The sequence below is a fragment of the Trachemys scripta genome, chromosome 4, assembly GCF_013100865.1.
Source record: "Trachemys scripta elegans isolate TJP31775 chromosome 4, CAS_Tse_1.0, whole genome shotgun sequence".
Classification (NCBI taxonomy): domain Eukaryota; kingdom Metazoa; phylum Chordata; order Testudines; family Emydidae; genus Trachemys; species Trachemys scripta.
Genome location: NC_048301.1, coordinates 126,127,686 through 126,144,669, shown reverse-complemented (window position 1 = coordinate 126,144,669; position 16,984 = coordinate 126,127,686). Strand labels below are relative to the sequence as shown.

General features: G+C 50.6%; 1 protein-coding gene across 7 annotated transcripts in view; it reads left to right on the top strand.

Moving 5' to 3' along the window:
- The window catches only part of FOXP4 (forkhead box P4), a 144,333-nt gene extending 128,401 nt beyond the window's left edge, over positions 1-15,932 (top strand). For 6 of the 7 annotated variants that reach the window (XM_034767355.1, XM_034767356.1, XM_034767354.1 and 3 more), the window contains 4 exons: positions 1,847-1,968; positions 3,170-3,236; positions 4,171-4,337; positions 5,334-15,932. In XM_034767355.1, the coding sequence (XP_034623246.1) occupies positions 1,847-1,968; positions 3,170-3,236; positions 4,171-4,337; positions 5,334-5,478 (501 nt within the window). In that variant the 3' untranslated portion in view covers positions 5,479-15,932. The remainder of the gene's footprint in view (positions 1-1,846; positions 1,969-3,169; positions 3,237-4,170; positions 4,338-5,333) is intronic. The other variant, XR_004645366.1, reaches the window with a different exon arrangement.
- The last annotated feature ends 1,052 nt before the right edge of the window (positions 15,933-16,984 follow it).

Here is a 16,984-nt window from a genome sequence, read left to right as displayed (position 1 = left end):
AAGGCAGAGCCCCGGCGTGATTAGGCCCTTTGTAATTATAGCTCGGAGAGATTCCACTCCAGCCTCCTGCCTCCCTCATGGATTAGCAAGTGAGTCGGAAAAATACACAGGATTTAATTAGAGGCAAATTAAAATTGGTAATGAAATAGGGGCAGTAGCAAATGGCAGGGAGTTGGAAGGGGAAAGGGGGAGCCGGTGTCTCTCGGGGCTGTGCCGTCTGCCTACGTGTGTGTCTCTTTATTTTACATTTAGAAATGTAAAGATGGGCGACGGAAAGAAAAAAGGGAAGGAACGGACTTAAAAAGAAAAAAAAAAAAAAAGCCCGCTTTGCTAAGAACGGTGACGACTGCGTCTCGGGTGCCCTTCTGAGGCAGCTCGCCCCTTCCCTGTCCCCGTCTGCCTCTCCTTTCCCTCCGCCTCCCGCCAATGGCTCAAGATTTGGCCGAGCCGAGACTCGTGGAGGGCCTCAACTTGTCACCAGCTGAGCGCCCTCGGCTCCTGTTGGTGCAAGCGGGAGCTCAGAGCGCCAGGCAGTTTCACAAGGTCGAGGTTGCTGGGCCTTGGGAAGGGAAAGGATGGGGGGGAGGGGGGAAAGAGGCTGTTTTATCCCCAGGCCGGTTGGCTGAGATGAGAGAAGTAGGGTGGTGGGGGTTCCTTCTGCAGGACCCTGCCCGCCGTCTCTCCTCCCCCTCTCCCTGGCTGGGGTAAGATGCAGCAAGTGCTTTTGTTAAGGCGGGCGGGGGGGATCGTATATTCCCAATAAGGGATGTGAATAGAGGGCGGTGCTGAGTAGGATAGCGTGGTGGTCAGGGCATTCGCCTGGGACTCCGGAGACTTTGGGTCTGTTCCCTGCTTGATGATTCACTTCCTGTGTGACTTTGGGCAGGTCAATTAGTCTCTGCGCCTCAGCTCCCCACCTGTCAAAGGAGGATTCTTGCCTCTCAGGGGTGTGATGAGAAGTGCATTGAAGGCTGAGATGCCAGTCACAGGGGCCATAGAAGGGCCTAAGATGGCTATCTGGGCAGGGTATCAGAAAGGGTGCCTCCTACCTGCCTTGGAGGGGTGAGACATAGTGTAGGGCCTTGTCTCCAAGCCCACTCCTCACGTCAGCGCGACGAGCCCGGAGGGGGATGCTGCTCTCCATCGGCAGAGGGAGCGAGCGATGGCAGAGGCAGCATGAGACTCTCCTTGTCTCAAATGGCTAGCAGAACGCACCGCGTTCTCGGCGATCGGCAGTGGGCTATGGTGGGCAGGCCATCGGTGGCTAGAATTTACCATCCTCTGATGGCTCTCAGGCCAGACGCAAACTGGTATGAAGCAATGTCCCCAAACACCTCAAGTAGCCATGAAGACTAAACACTTTCCGCTGCCCCCACCTCCCCTCCTTAGAGATGATGCCCTGAGGGGTGAAATGTAGCGTGGGAAACACCTGCACTGGCGTTGGCCAAGCAGTGTCTGGAGGGCTTCCATTGGTGGGCTGTCAGTGCCACGCTATTCACCAGTGCTACTGTCACTTAGAGCCCCGCAGATCAGCCCAGCACGCAGGCAGAGATGGAAAAAGTCCCAGCGCTAAGGACGATCCCGGTGGTAGCACTGTCTAGGTCGGTGAGTGCCGTAGGTTGTCATCTGCCCTGCTTATAAAGTGCGAGGGAGCTGTTTCCAGAGCAGCCTCTGTGTGGTTCTACGCAATGGTCACTGTTAGTGTGTAGCTCTGTCCCCAACTCACAGGCCAACCTCACTGAGTAGCTGAGTACTGGCTGACAGTAGGGGGATGCCATGGGTGGCAGAGAGGTGTCTGCTGCATGCCTTTCATCCGCTGTGAGTCTCCCTTCTGTCCCCTCTGCAGAACGCCGTGCGCCACAACCTGAGCCTGCACAAGTGCTTTGTGCGAGTGGAGAACGTCAAGGGAGCCGTCTGGACGGTAGACGAAGTCGAGTACCAAAAGAGAAGGCCACCAAAGATGACGGGGTGGGTTTTTCTTCTTGCCCTCCTGTCCCTGAGAACCTCCTCTGTGGGGAGCTCAGCTGGGATGGCAGGATCCTAGCTTGCCTCCAGGGCACTAGCGAGGAGACGTGGCAGACAAATCCCATCACACAGGAATCATTGCAATGCGCCGTCCCAGGATTTCCACGATGACAAGCCTCACCCAGCACATGCTCTTTCAGCAATCCTCCCCTTAGCATAACCCTGAGATGGGCCTGAACTGCCAAGTCTGGATCAGAAATCCCCCCCCCCCCCCACAGCTCGGGGGTCTTCAGACCCAGGCTTTGGTACTGACCCACCCCGGCCCTTCCTTGTACGTCCCTCTTTCCCAGGCATGCACCTAGCTTCTGAAGCTAAACCTCATGCACTGCTCACAAACATGCTCAGTCCCTCATGCATTCACAGCTGGGTACGTATGCACAGTGCTCACGCTTGCCAACATGTGACCTGAGCATTCGTCAGCATGTATATGGGCTTAGCCACACTCACCCGTACAAGCCCATCGGGGTGCATACCCACGCAGCGTGCAGAGAATCCCCGGCCACGTGAAGGCATTGCTGCTGGCACTGTCAGGGAAGAGCTGCTGCACAGAGGCATGGGCATGACTGCTAATCTCCTTCTGCCTCTGGCAGCCTCCTGGAGTGTCGAGGGGAGAGAAGCAGAGACTTGGGGGAAGAGGACAAGACAAAGAAACAAGGAGAATGGGGGAAGAGAATTAAGGGGTGGAAAAGCGCGATAAGGATAAAGAAATGGGGTGGAAAGAAACTGACAAAAAAAGGGAGGAAAAAGACAGAAACCTACGAGGAAGGGAAGGAGATAAAAATGTAAAGGAAATGCTGTTATTGACCGGGTATGGGCCTGCAAGATGGTCCTTTAAAATGATGGCCAACCCCCTTTCCTTACCTAAAAGTTATGGGTGGCAGGAACAAGCCATGAGCGGATCCGGGCTTGCTCGGATGGATCAAGCGAGAGACGTCTAATGGCCGTCCTTCGTTCCTTCCCTGCCTCCCTCTGCTGGCGGCAGGGCATGTGTCCAGACGGGCCCACGGGCAGGGCAGCGCTGTGAGGAAGTTGAAGTGCCAAGAGTCTGCTATTGCTTTACCCTCCTTAGTAGAGCCCCATCTCTGATCCTGCCGTTTCCTGGGCCAGGAGCTAAGAGCCGCTTCTTTTTGTTTCTCATTTGCAGGAGTCCAACTTTAGTCAAAAACATGATTTCGGGACTCAGTTATGGAGCACTTAATGCCAGCTACCAGGTAAGGTCCCTCCACTGATAGCAGTCAGCTTGGGCTTGTCCTCTGCTCCTGCCAGACCCTCTCCTTCTTGCCAGAGCTCTTCTGTGGTACAACGGCCTAAACCAAACCAGGAGAGACATGCTCCACAAGCCCCACAACTTTGCTCAGCAAGAGAAAACCGTGGCGTGCAGCTATCAAATGCACCCAACTAAGTTGGGTTTATTAACACGTTGCCCTATGTTAGTGGTTCTCAAACTGTGGGACGGACCCCATTTTAATAGGGTCACCAGGGCTGGTGTTAGACTTGCTGGGGCCCAGGGCTGAAGCCTGAGCTTTTGGACTTCAGCCTTGGGTGGCGGAGCTCAGTTTACAGGTCCCCCTAACTGGGGCTGAAGCCCTTGAGCTTCAGCGTTGATTTCCCCCCCGCCCCTCCCAGCGTCGTGTAGCAATTTTTGTTGTCAGAAAGGGGTTGGGGTGCAATGCAGTTTGAGAACCCTGCACTATGGGGTCCCTGACACCAGCCATCCCATAACCCTTCAGCCCCCCGAACGCAAACCCCTTTGAACACATAGTTCTTGAATACCAATAATTTGAGAGCCCTACCTCCTGTGTTCAATAACACCGGAGCCCCCTGACTGGTTACTCTTGGATGATCCAGGCGCATTAACCCAAGTGATCCCTACCAATAAGCTGGGTGTCCTAGCCTCCCCAGCATCCTGCCCATCGCAGAGACATTGACCCCCTCGGAGTCTTGCTCTCCCTTTCCTGGGCTCATGGTAAGTTGAGAAGCAGCTGTTAATGGATGGCAGCCAAGGTGGGGCATGGCATAGCCAATTTCTATGTAGCCTTCGTCTAGCTGTTCTCCAAACGGTGCCCAAACTCGTGTGTAATTGTCCGGCACCACTCTGCCGCTGTCACCACAGTGCTGCTGTCACTATCTGTCCATCTGTTACAGGCAGCCCTGGCAGAGAGCAACTTCCCCCTCCTGAACAGCCCCACCATGATCAACACCAGCTCCACCAGCGGCATGCTGCACATCGGCCACGACGACGTGAGCAGCACTGTGGAACAAGTCAACAGCAACGGCAGCAACAGCCCCCGGCTTTCCCCGCAGCAGTACAGGTGAGCGGCGGTTCCTGGGTGCTTTCCCGCCACGGTCACAGCTGCGGACGCCTAGGGTAGGAGCAGGAAGAAGGTGGGAATGCAAAGCTAGGGGAAAGGGAGACGTTGGTAGCTTTTATGAAACGCTGTAAGCCAAGGGGACAGGGCGGAGCAGGGAGTGGATCGATAGGGACCCATGCGCAGAACTCGGCATTGGAATGCCTGCGTCCAGGAGAGGTCAGGGGATAGGGTTTTGCTTTAGGTCCGTTTCTGAAGTTAATGAGCAGAGCCAGAATCCTAGTGTAGAGTTTTGAGGGACTCTAACTGAAAGTAGGGCTGGTGAAAGGTGCTGGATTGACAGCTCTGGGGACTGAAGGCCTCTGGGCATGGACAGAGCTCATTCAGCCCGGGCAATGGCAGGGCATGTTTTTCTCTGCTACTGTGCCTTTTCCCCAACTGGGAGGGGCACCCGTTCTGGATGGGGGAGATCAGCCTCCATGGCTGGAGAAGGCCAAGGGTGCCAATTGTGGACGTTTTAGGGTGTTGCCACCTCATCTCAGAGCACGTCTTCACTACCCGCTGGATCGGCGGGTAGCAATCGATCCATTGGGGATCAACTTATCGCGTCTAGTGAAGACGCGATAAAATTGATCCCTGATCGCTCTGCCGTCGACTCCGGAAATCCACTGCGGCAAGAGGCAGAAGCGGAGTCGACGGCGGCGCGGCAGTGGTCGACTCGCCGGCGTCCTCACAGCCAGGTAAGTCGACCTAAAATACGCAACTTCAGCTACGCTATTCACGTAGCTGAAGTTGCGTATCTTAGGTCGACACCTGCCCCCCCCCCCCCTGTAGTGTAGACCTAGAATCATACAGGCCATGGAAAAGTAGTTGGAGGGTAACTGCCTTTGTTCCCAGCAGTGACTGCCAGAGGCTAAACAGACCCTATCCCCCATCCCTCAAACCATCTCGCTCCCTCAGCACAGGCTTTCAGCTTCAATTCCCCTTGTCTCCCTTCAGCCATCAAGTCCACGTGAAGGAAGAACCCACCGAGGCTGAGGACGACAGCAGGCCCGTCTCTCTCATGGCTACCACCAATCAGAATGTGATGATCCCGGAGGACAGGGACCTGGAGGAGGAGCTGCCGGTGGAAGACTTGTCTTAAGGGCTCTCCCTCCTCACCTAGGGGCAAGCACTTCGCCCCTACTCCCCCCCCCCAGGTGGAGACCAAGCAATGGCTCCCATCTCCTCAAGGTGACCTTCGGCATTAACCTGACAAAGCAAAAGGGTTTCTTCGGTGCAACCTGTTGCTGAAGGCACGTCCCTCCTCCCCCAGACCCTCCCACCCCAGTCCGGTGACTCTTAACAGACTCCCACAATGGGGGACATGCAGAGAAACAAAAAAAACCAATCCCTCCCCCCTTTGGTTAGTGATTGGTGAACGAGGATGGTAGGTTGTTTCTGTCCGAAAATTTCTCCTTATTTCCCCCACCCTGTTTTCCAACTTCATGGCAAAAGGAAGGCGCCTCCTGTCACGTTGGTTTTCTCAGTATTTTGTTGGGTCTCAGTCCATGCTCTGGGCTTTTCCAGTGGTGATGGGACTACTTTGTTCCACGCGAGGTTCTCCCCAAGCAACGTTCTGCGCAGCGGAGACAACATCCAAGTTACATGCCTCTGTGAACATTCCCCCTACCTCCCCCACCCACCGCCACCTTCCCTTTGTGACGCCAGGAACCCACCAGTCGTTCTCCCCTCAGTGGGCTTTGCACTAGGAGAAACTTTTCACCTCACAGATGCCACCTGCAGATATCCAACCGGCGGCTGGCCTGGAAGTTCCACTCATCCCCATCTTGGTTCCTTTCCTGGCTGTGGAGGAAAAGAACTGGTCATGCCCATAGGATCCTGAGCTTGGCGTAACCTTACTCAGCCCCCATCACGCTGTTGCCTCCAGCGGGTCTTACCACCAAATGCTAAACCACTCGGAGAACATAATAGCCAACCTGTGTTTATCTCCCGCCTTCCCGACGCCTGTTCCCTCTCTGCCCTGCTCTACAGTGGCATAGTAGCATCACGGGGGCAGTCCACTTTACCCAGACACAAACAAACACTCCACGGCTGGGGCGGATGCTCTGCCCTTGAGTTTTGTTCCCTTTGAAAACGAAGAAAGGACATCTCTCCCGCCCCGTCTCGTGTGGTGAAAATGTTGGAAGGACAGCAGTGGGGCCCACTCAGAAGCCAGCGCCCAGGCATCAGAGATGGAAACGAGGGCCGAATGCCAGTTTGAATTCAGGGAAAGACTTGAGCCCTTCTCTGCAGAACAGTGTATCCAGTTCCTTCTCCTCCTCCCAGCTCCCCTTCCGTCCCTGTTCTGTGTCGATGAAAAGTTCTCATGGGGTGAAACACTGAGCAGGGTCTGTGCCTGCTTTGTGAAGCCTCCCTCTTCCCTTCCCGGGTGCAGGGCATTTAAGAAAAGGGTGGTGAATGGAAGAGACGTCCCCTGGGCCATCCTGGCTTGGGTAGTCATGTGTGCTGGTTTGTATTAGTGAAGCTGAGCGGGACGAGACAGCAGAATCAAAAGGAGCGGGCGTGGGTCTGGGTCAGCTCTATGAATCAAAACAATCCTAAAGCAATACATACTGTAAGGTAGTCGTGGGGCCCTTCCTCCACTGTGGCCAGACAGAGCTGAGCTAGACCAGGCACTCGGCTCCAGTTAACCCACTGGTTGGGACAGCGTGCAGCCCGGGGTCCCGCCACCCTCGCCATGTCAGAGACTTGGGCCCAGAGCCATGGCGAACTGGGCGCAAGCTGTTTTTTTGTCAAGACAGGAAGATACCAAAAGATTTTTAGGGATAGAAGGTCCATAGTTCAGGGGAACAGACGGTATTAATGCCAAAAAAAGAAAAAATAATCCAAACACTAAACCCCTTCTCTCCCCTCTTGATTTTTGTCGATTAGTTATTTGTGTATTTGTTACCTCAGTCACACTGCCCAAGGGCTTTTCTCTTTGCAGAAAGCAGCAAACTTCCAAAGGTTCCTCTGTCCAGCCTCCCGGACGGGACGTTGATACACACCCCCCAGCACCAATGAGACTTTGGCAAGCTGAACTGTCTGGTTATAGGATTGGATCCTGTTTGGGGAGTGTTGGGAGATGGAGGCAGGTGGGTGTGGTTTTTGAGAGGGTTTAGTCTCCTGGTGCATCTCTAGAGCAGACCTGCTTCTCCTCTGGGACTTTCTCCATGCTCTTTCAGGGCAGTGGATTTACCCCAAGGAGCTTATTTCAGCAAAGGAGCTTGTCACCAAAGCGAGCACGGTTCCCCGTCTGGTTCTCACGTCACCTCAGCCTTATTCTCCTTCACCTCCAACCCTCCCCTCCCTTCCATCTCCTAAAGTCAAATTGCAAAAGCCAAGCTGAATGCAGAATTAAGTGCAGCTCCAGATACCCAATGGCTCCTACTGATGCAGGCCGCAAGGGACAGTCGGCACGGCAACGCACGTTTTAACGTTTTCTAAAGTTCCCCTCGGTGCTGGTTCTCCTACCCTCTCCTGTCGCAGGCGCCATGCGCCATTGAGGGGCATCACAGAATGATGCATTCAGGGTGATGATTTGGATCCAGATGCAAGCTTGCCCAAAGTCTCCCCTCACTATGCTCTGCCCTTGAAAAACCTCTCTCACCCCCGCATGTCTGGATGTAGCTAAAAGCCCTGGCCCGCTCTTTATATTCCCATTTCAAAGATTGAAAGTGATTTCTCTGTTGAATCAATCCTCCCTCACAGCCAACCCTGCTCCAGGGGCTTGTGGCAAATAACTCGGTGCTCCCTGTAACTCAGTTTTCGTCTCACTTGGCAGTCTTTCTCCTGAGGGAAGTGCCCTCAGCCTGGGGCAAGCGGGGTCAGGGCTGAGGAGGATGCTGGAGGATTGGGTTGGACATAGCTACACCTCCCTCTCCCCCCACCCCCCAGCTCCTTAATGGTGCTTTTGGATCCCCCCCACCCTTCACCCACTCACAAGCTTTTAGCTGGGATCCCTCCAGATGTGGGTATTCGCTCCTGTATGATGTGCTTTGTATTTGAATCACCTGGGGCAGCATGCACAGAAATGGACACTCGGTAACCAAGAGTATATGATGACCCCTTCTCTATAGCCTGATTCCCCACTCCAGCCCCTTCTCTTCTGCTGAGGTCGGTTGGGTAGCAGTCGGCGCTCGGTCCTCTGTACAGCCCAGACCGAATCGTTCCAGATTAGGTGTCACAAATCCTTCCATCTATCTGTCCTTCCTGATAAATCCCTTTAGAGAGTCTCCTTCCACCAACAGCTGGGACCCAGAATTCCCTGCCCCCTCTGCTGCCTAATAGAGCAACAGCTGACCTTCCAATCAAGCAAAAAGGATGAATCCTTTCCCAGAACCAGTCAGGGTGATTCCGGTATTGACCAGAGGGGTCACTGGAGAGTGATACTAGCAATTCCCACCCAGTAATCCCTGCCCATCCATGAGCAAGGGTCCAGACAAGAGTTTAGAACTCAGATCCCATGCTTTGCTCTTGGAGTTCCTAAAATGGGAAGGTGCTAGATAACTGCCAAGTGTTATCTGCTTCACACCGTTGGCCCCTGCTTTTTAAAAGCACTTGTTGAGCACCAGCCTGTAGATAACCCAGCTTTTCGGTCAACTTTGCACTCCCGCTCCCAGGTTTTCAAAGTCTCGAATGGCTATTTAAGATCAGAGAGCAGCTGGATTGCCCACAGTAACCTACAAAAATTATCCGCCTCGCACCAAGATTTCCCTTCTCATCCTCTCTGTTAAATTCGGTGTCACAGAAACCTATGTTCTGACTGCTTTACAATAAAGATGTATCCAGTCTAGACAAAGTCTGGGGCGGGGGAGTGAAAAACAGTCTCTTATTCTTGCAGTTGGAATGCATGAAAGAAATGCCACAGTCCCAGATCAGAATTGCTGGCAGCATTCCCCAGAGCCCACACTAGATGTCTCCCCTGAACATGCGAGTTTTCCCGTTCCGCTGCTTCCCAGTCATGTCTCTCTGAAACTGCAGAGAGATTGGAAAGTTCTGTCCAGGGGGGTAAAGAGGGGAGAAGATGCCTTACAGAAACCGAGTCCTTCACATCTGTGTGGAAAGGCGGAAGTGGGAGGGGCAGTCCCAGAAGGGTTGCGGCTAATGGAAGAAGGCAGTAGAATTCCTAATACTACTCCATATCCAGCTACTTGTTTGGAGCCCTCTAGGGAGACTGGAATAGCCATGCAAAGCAAGCTTGATCCCCAGGCCTCCCCCCTTGTAAAAATACAAAGGTGACCATGTGTGATAGACAACCCGCTGATGAAGTGTAGAAACTGAGAATAAAACCTCAGCTCCCCGCCTGAGCTTCTCTGCATTCCTTCGGGCACAATTCAATTCCAGAGGCAGCTAGGGAATAGGGACCTTTGAGAATCTAACCAGGTTCCCCCACACACACACCTGGCCTATCCTTTTCAGCTTGAGACCTCTCTTAAATCCCTCCCCAGCTCCCTGTACAGGCTGTTTTGCAATTGGCGTAACTGTTGACCAAAGACCTTTTCCTGGGCCGGAAGCATAAACCAAAACTTTTCCTTTAAACTTCTTTTGTGTGTGTGCACGTTCACTTTGCTCTGTCCCACCTGCCAGCCAAAAAAGAGATGCCCGCAGAGTTTTTTCCCTATCCATCACTTGCTTTCTTTTGAATTTAAGTTATTGTTTTAAACCAAAGTTTACAGATGCTGTTTGTACGTTTTTATGAAGGTAGACCGGAATTGTGCATTACTGCTTTATTGCTGTGTTCTCAACAAAGGGGCCTAGGGATGGCTCCCATTTCATCTGTCTCCAAGGTGCCAGCTCTTGCTTTTATCTCACGTTTCTCTGACCTGTCTCTGTTATAGATCTTTTTAACCCCCTTATTTCAATCTCAAACCCCTCGGCGGTTGCCTTTGCTGCATACGTCCAGATTTTCTCTGGGGATTTTGCTTCATTTTCAGGGAATGTAACACTTCTTTTATTTCAAAAAGGGCTTTTTTCCCCCCCTTTATTTTGTATCCCCAAAAGTATTAGGGATCCTTTCTCTCTCTTCCTTTGCTCTTTAGCAGAGATTCCCACTGGCTTTGGGCAGCCAGTTTTGGCTGAGAGCTCATTGTAGCATCTCTTGAGGATGCAACGAGCATTATCAGTACTTGGGATACTTCAGAGTGGGTGCAAGCCCAGGTCCACGAGACGCGCGGCTGTTCTGCTCGAACATGTCCCGCACTGGATGCGTTGGCCGGTTGGTTCCTTTGTAAACTGATCGCACCAGGTTTGGGAGCTTCAGCTTCAGCACTGTTATCTTCCAGAGTTTCTCTCTCTGCCACCCTCTCAAGCTGAAACCATATTCCTGTCACTGTCACTTCTGTCTATACGCCTGCTCTTTTTAAATGTTCTGCCTGGTAGAATATCCATTCTGTGCACTTGGCACCCACAGCTGGTTCTGCGGGGCCCAATACAGATGTGGGTGTATTAATATGGTGGCTCTTGGTACTGTACAGTCAGGATGATGAGGTTTTGACCTGTAACCATCCCCACTCGAGGGAGTCATTTCTCTTTAGAAGTAGAATTGTCTCTGTTTAAACAAGCGCCTCTGACCCTCTGTCTGAGTTTGTTCAGCTCAAGCTGGTTAAACCAAAGGGTAAGGGAACGTGCCAGCGCTTGGGGGATAATGCTAACCTTGCAAGCCAGTCTGGAGGGGTTTGGGCAAGGATGGGTTTGTTGTTCTCATGGCCGCACTCTAAAGCAGCGGTGCCTGACCTTTGCCCAGCAGAGTGGGCCGCATTGACATCTTGTCAGGAGCCATAGGACCTAATCCAAAGCCCATTGAAGTTAATAGAAAATGCCCCAATAATTTAAACAGGCTTTGGATGAGACCCTTCATGTGACTAAAATGGAAGCAGGCTCCAGTCACTTTCAATATGCACAGGTATACGTGGAAACCACAGGTCCCAGTATGCATTGCTGCATCTCAAGCCAGGCTGCCTGGCCCCACGGTGAAAGTCTAAATAGGGCAGCTCTCTAGCATCAGGTCAGATCCCATATCTAACCATTTCTTAAGGTCCTGATCCTGCTTTATTAGACATCAATGAGAACCCTTCCACTGTCCTTAATAAAAGCAGGATCAGACCCTTAATGGTCTTTGCATTTGGAAATATCACCCATGCAGGTATTCCCAGAAAGGCTACTAGGTATTGTGATGGGCCACAGAAAAATTCTATACAAAGCTCAGTTCCTAGGGCGATTCTTAGCCCGCTGCGGGCCCAGTGCCAGAGAGGCGTCTCTTCCTACTTTGGAACTGACTAGCTTTAAAACAGCACAACAAGGGTTAAAAAAAATCCTCTATCTGCCTCAGAGACAGAAGTTGATATTTTGTGTGTGTGTGTGAGAGAGAGAGAGAGGGAGTAAAATCCCTATGCTTGATCTCTCCTGAGACATCCGCTTGCATGGACGGCACATGCTGGGACATCTTTGTGAGGAGTCAGAAGAGGCCGTTGTGTGAAATGAGGGAAACCTACCCCGAAAGCGGATGTGTTCTGTGAGCGTGAGGCATTTTTTCCCAGCTCCAGCAGAACAATCTTTCCTTTCTTTTTCCTTTTGTTTGTTTGCTTTTATTTTAAATAGTCACTCATTGGGGAGATGTGGTTATCTTGCCTCGTCTCATAGCACTGTCTGAGTCTCACGTCACTCCCTATAACATTTGGATGTGTCACCAACACAGCACTCTCCCTGCGGAGCAAAGATGCCCTGGAACAAGCATGACTTTTGATGTTTCTCCAAGGAGCAGATTTTGCATCTGGGTCTGCGCAGCCAACCTCTGTGTCACAAGGAAATTAACAAGGTTTCACATGACCTCATGGATTTGCCTGCACAGATCAAGTGGCAAGATCTAGCCTCCAAACAGGCTCTTGTGTTTATTAAGCTGTAGATGAAGAGATTTCCTGTCTCCTAGCTCCCTATAGGTGTGGCCTGATTCAGAATCTCAAGTTGCAGTTGGATTTTAAAAAGCCATGTCTCTTTCATGGGCTACAAATTTGCTAGCTAAGAGTTGTGGCTTTCATGCCACCTTCATCAGAAGGTGAGCGTGTTCCTTAAAGGGTTGCTGTTGAGAATGTTCCCATGTATGGATTCCAGTGAGTCTAATTAGTCTGTTCCCGTCCCTTCTCCCCTCCCCCTTTGATGCCTAAATTTGGAAAGGGAGTTTCAAAATCTGGTACACTTTTTTCATCATTGATGCTATTCATATATAAATATTGGCACTTCATTCAGCTTGGAGGCTGAAACTGGCCCGCTCCCTTTTTATTTTCTGTTTATGGTTCATTTCACTTTCTCATGCTCTTTGAACTTTTTTTTTCTTCAAAACAATTGTATGAAAATCATTTTGATGCTCCGTTTAGTGAAATTCCAACCCCACCCCCCTTGGGAAAAAAAGCACACCTGAAACTGGCTGGCACTAAACTACATGCCAGACTCCATTCGATATTTTAGGATATGATAATTTTTAGAGGCATGGAACACCCTGAAAACGCTCTATCTGGAGCCAGTGGGAGCTGCAGTGCCTCTGAAAATCTGATCTGGAATTGAACAAAAAGGGGCTTGCCAACTGAGACGCCCAGCTGCCAACACAGATGTGAACTCCTGGAACTGATGCTTCCACCTTACGGTTTGTCTGCCCTGAGAAACTGCATCGTGTTAGAACATGTGTTAACTAACATGACTTAGGTAGGCAAAGATGGTTGCGTCCCAGCAGTCAGTGGAGCTATGCGGATGAACACCAACACCATCTGATGATCAGGCCCAACGTCTTTTTTGTCTACATTGCAGATGCTGATATTGGTTACACTGGTGTAAATGCAGAGTAACTCCACTAAAGTCTGCACGGTTACACCAGCGTGAGTGACAACGCTGTGGGCTTAATCTCACGTTAGCTCTAATAAAATGTGATTTTTTTTTTTTTCAGTGTAGATAAGGCTGTAGCGGAAAGCACTCCTCAACAGACCCATATCAAGCTATAGAGATGGGGCAAAATGTGATCCTGTATTCCTGGGAATAAATGACACCCACCCCAAGATGTGTGCACAAAACAGGGAACACCCCCTGTCCAATGTATCTGCGACACAATGGGTACCAAAGCTGTAATTTCCTCTCCGAGATCACCATTGTCTATCTGCTGGTATTATCCTTGTGTTACAGCCTTGCCAAAGCATTAGCCCGACCCTGAAAGTTGTTAGGCCCATGGCATATTGCCACCTCATTCTAGATAAGCCAAAAAAGTTCAATTTCATTATTATTACTTTAGTGGTTTGATGATGTTACTAAAAAAAAAAAAAAAAAACACTGTATGCAAAACACACATACGCAGCCGCCCATAGGATGCACACAAGTACTGTTACAAAAAAGCAACTGGCTTGTGCTACCTTTTTCTCTGCTCATCAACCATAATGTGTGTCCTTGTATGTTGTTGTTATGCCATGATCTGGCTCAGAAGAGCACTATATAAATTATATATGAATATATATAAATATAAAGGGTTTTTTAAACTGTGTGCAGGTTTGGAATATCCTACAGCTCCAAGCACTCCTGTTTTTTGTTTGCCCCAATCGTTCAAGCCACATTAAGTGTTCGTGTCACATTAAATGTGTCCAGTTTGATACTCAGGGGTAATTTTATTTCATTCTCTTACCCCCCTCGTTGCCTGGCCCAGCCTTTTTCCGGAGTTGTGTGTAATGAAGGTACAATACCACACGAACCTTCTCTTGCGTTTCACCCAAACGACATACAGTACTTAAGGGGTGGTGGTTTCTTTTCACCCATTGAATTTTTAAAATTCGATGTCTTGTTACCTCAAAACACGGTTCATGTAGGGGTGGGAGGGTTAAAGGACCAAACGCAACGTGTGGCAGAATCGTGTATGTCTGTATATATTGAGATATATATATACTGGTTTTAAACCTACTACCATATGAGCTTTTTCTGTTGTTGGTTCCTTTTTCTCTAATGGCATTATTCTGGGAGGGAATAGCCCGGAAAGTTTAGAACCCCTTTCTGTAAATTTAGGGAGCTCTTCTGGTAACTCTCATTGGCTTTGCTTGGAGATTATTCCATTTTTCCATGTTGTCTTGGGCTTTATTTTTTTGTTGGGTTTTTTTTTTTTTTTGTGTGACTAGCTTATAGTAGTAGAGGGGTGAGGGGGCAGATCAACCAGTGGAAGAAAGGAACTGGGCTCCCTGGTTTAACCATTTCCAGTCGGTGTTTACTGGGAATTAGAGGAGGTGGAAGGGAGGACAGAGACAGCTGAAGTTTAATTCAACCAAAGGTTTTTTGTTTACATAAATATCCAGTGTCACCATTTTTTTTTTTTTTTTATGTTTTATGTTCTTGGAAGCTTTTAAAAAATAAGAGATGGAACCCAGCTGCGGGATTTTGTGCCCTGGATTCTGACTGACCCCAAAGTTTGAGGATACTCAGATCTGGGGTTCAGCTTGTTGTAAACGTAGGCACCCTCTGCAAAATATGGACCACCGCTGGGAGTTGAGATTTGGAACACTCCAAAGCGTGGTTAGATCTGCAGGGGTTGGTCACACTGAGCAGAAATGGGGTCACCCTCTGCCTTTACAAGTGAGAAAACTGGGCTGGCCGAATGGGACTGGCAGCTCAGCCCTTCCCCCAACCCTTTTAGAATTCCTGCCGAACTTATAACAGAAGAACCATTAGCCAGTTGTCCCGTCATCCTTCCCCATTTCCCCCTCCACCACAGTCAGAGCTCTGCCTCTCTGATTTCTGCACAACCCTGGCAATAGTCTTCCAAACCCCTCGCTGAATCTCAGGTGGCGGGAACACCCAAAAACCAATGACTAGTGACTTCTAATCAGTGTCAGCTTAGCCATTCTGCACAAGCCATGAAGCCAGGCCCTGACGTGGCTTGTTGGTCTCAGTGGGTGGACGGAGGAGGGAACATGGGCCTGCTGACCTGACCTGACTTGACCTGACCTCAGCTTGCACTTGTAGTACCCTCCGTGGCCACTGCAGGGCCTCGTTCTAAGCACGCTCAGTTGCAAAGGGACTTTGTTCTCCCTGGTCACAATCCCTAGCCTTTGGAGAAGGTGACGTTGTTGCATAAGGAGAAAACCAACCCCACTTTCCGAGTTTAACTCAAACTACGGTTCCAGCTGCCTGCTCCGCTACCTCCCTGCCCGCGATTCAGACCATGAAGCCTGCATTTCTCTTCGCTCTTGGTTTGAAGTGGCGAGGGAGGGGGGGGATTTAGACCTGCAGTGATGGTAACTTTATTATTTCCTCCTCGGTGTTGGTCAGTGGGAGGATACGATCCTTCAAGAGGTGGGGGAGGGGACAGGGAAGGTGGCGGGAGGATGTGCATAAACCTTGACTCTTCCTCTCCTGCCGTCCCCATCACTGCCATATGCCCGTGCTGTATAAAGGAAATAGCATTGCTGTGTATTTGTACTCTGAACTTCCGTGTGTCTGCTTTGGCAGACGGTAAACCCTTGTACAGTAGATCTAGCTGCATGTAATCTGTATGGACAACGGCATTATAAAATGCAATAAAATAAATTACCTATGCTGCTGTGCTGGCTGATTTTTGGGCTATGCTCTTTTTCAATTGGAGGGTGGGGCGGGGGAGAAACAACTTTCTTACCTACTTGGTGTTTACCAGGGTTTAGGGCTATTTTGGGTTGGATGCTCAGAACAGTGCCTTAAAAACACACACAATTGGTAATCGCCTCCGCTGTTTAACATGCCGGACAATGCGCACAGGGTTGCCAGACAGATGTGGGAATTCTGCTAAAATTCCCCATCCCTAGTCCAGCTACATGACCGAACCGGAGCGGTTAAAGATGGGAAAAGAGCGATTGCATCATCCAGCCCATTGCTGTGGGGATCATGATTTTTTTGTATTATTCTAAGGCATGGGAACCCCAGTCACGGCCCAGGACCTCATTGTGCTAGACGTTGTACAAACAGAACTATGTCCAGTCTAGTTTTGGGGCTCCCACCCACTCTTACTAGCACGATTCCTCCTTGGCCTATTGCTGGGGCCCTACTAAATTCACAGTTCCATTTTGGTCAGTTTCACAGTCATAGGATTTTAAAAATCGTACATTTCATAATTTCAGCTATTTAAATCTGAAATGTCATGGTGTTGTAATTGTAGGGGTCCTGACCCAAAAAGTTGGGGGGGGTCACAAGGTTATTGTGTGTGGGGAGGTTGTAGTACTGCTACCCTTACTTCTGTGCCGCTGCTGACACCGATGCTTCCTTCAGAGCTGGGCAGCTGGAGAGCGGCAGCTGCTGGCCGGGAGCCCAGCTCTGAAGGCAGAGCTGCCGCCAGCAGCAGCGCAGAAGTAAGGATGGCACGGTATGGTATTGCCCCCCTTACTTCTGTGCTCCTGCCTGCAGAGCTGGGCCCTCAGTCAGCAGCCGCCACTCTCTGGTCGCCCAGCCTTGAGGGCAGCAGCGCAGAAGTAAGGGTGGCACGGTGTAGTATTGCCACCCTTAATTCTGCACTGCTGCTGGCAGGGCGCTGTCTTCAGAGCTGGGCACACAGCCAACAACCATCACTCTCCAGCCACCCAGCTCTGTAGGCAGCGCAGAAGTAAGGGTGGCAATACTGT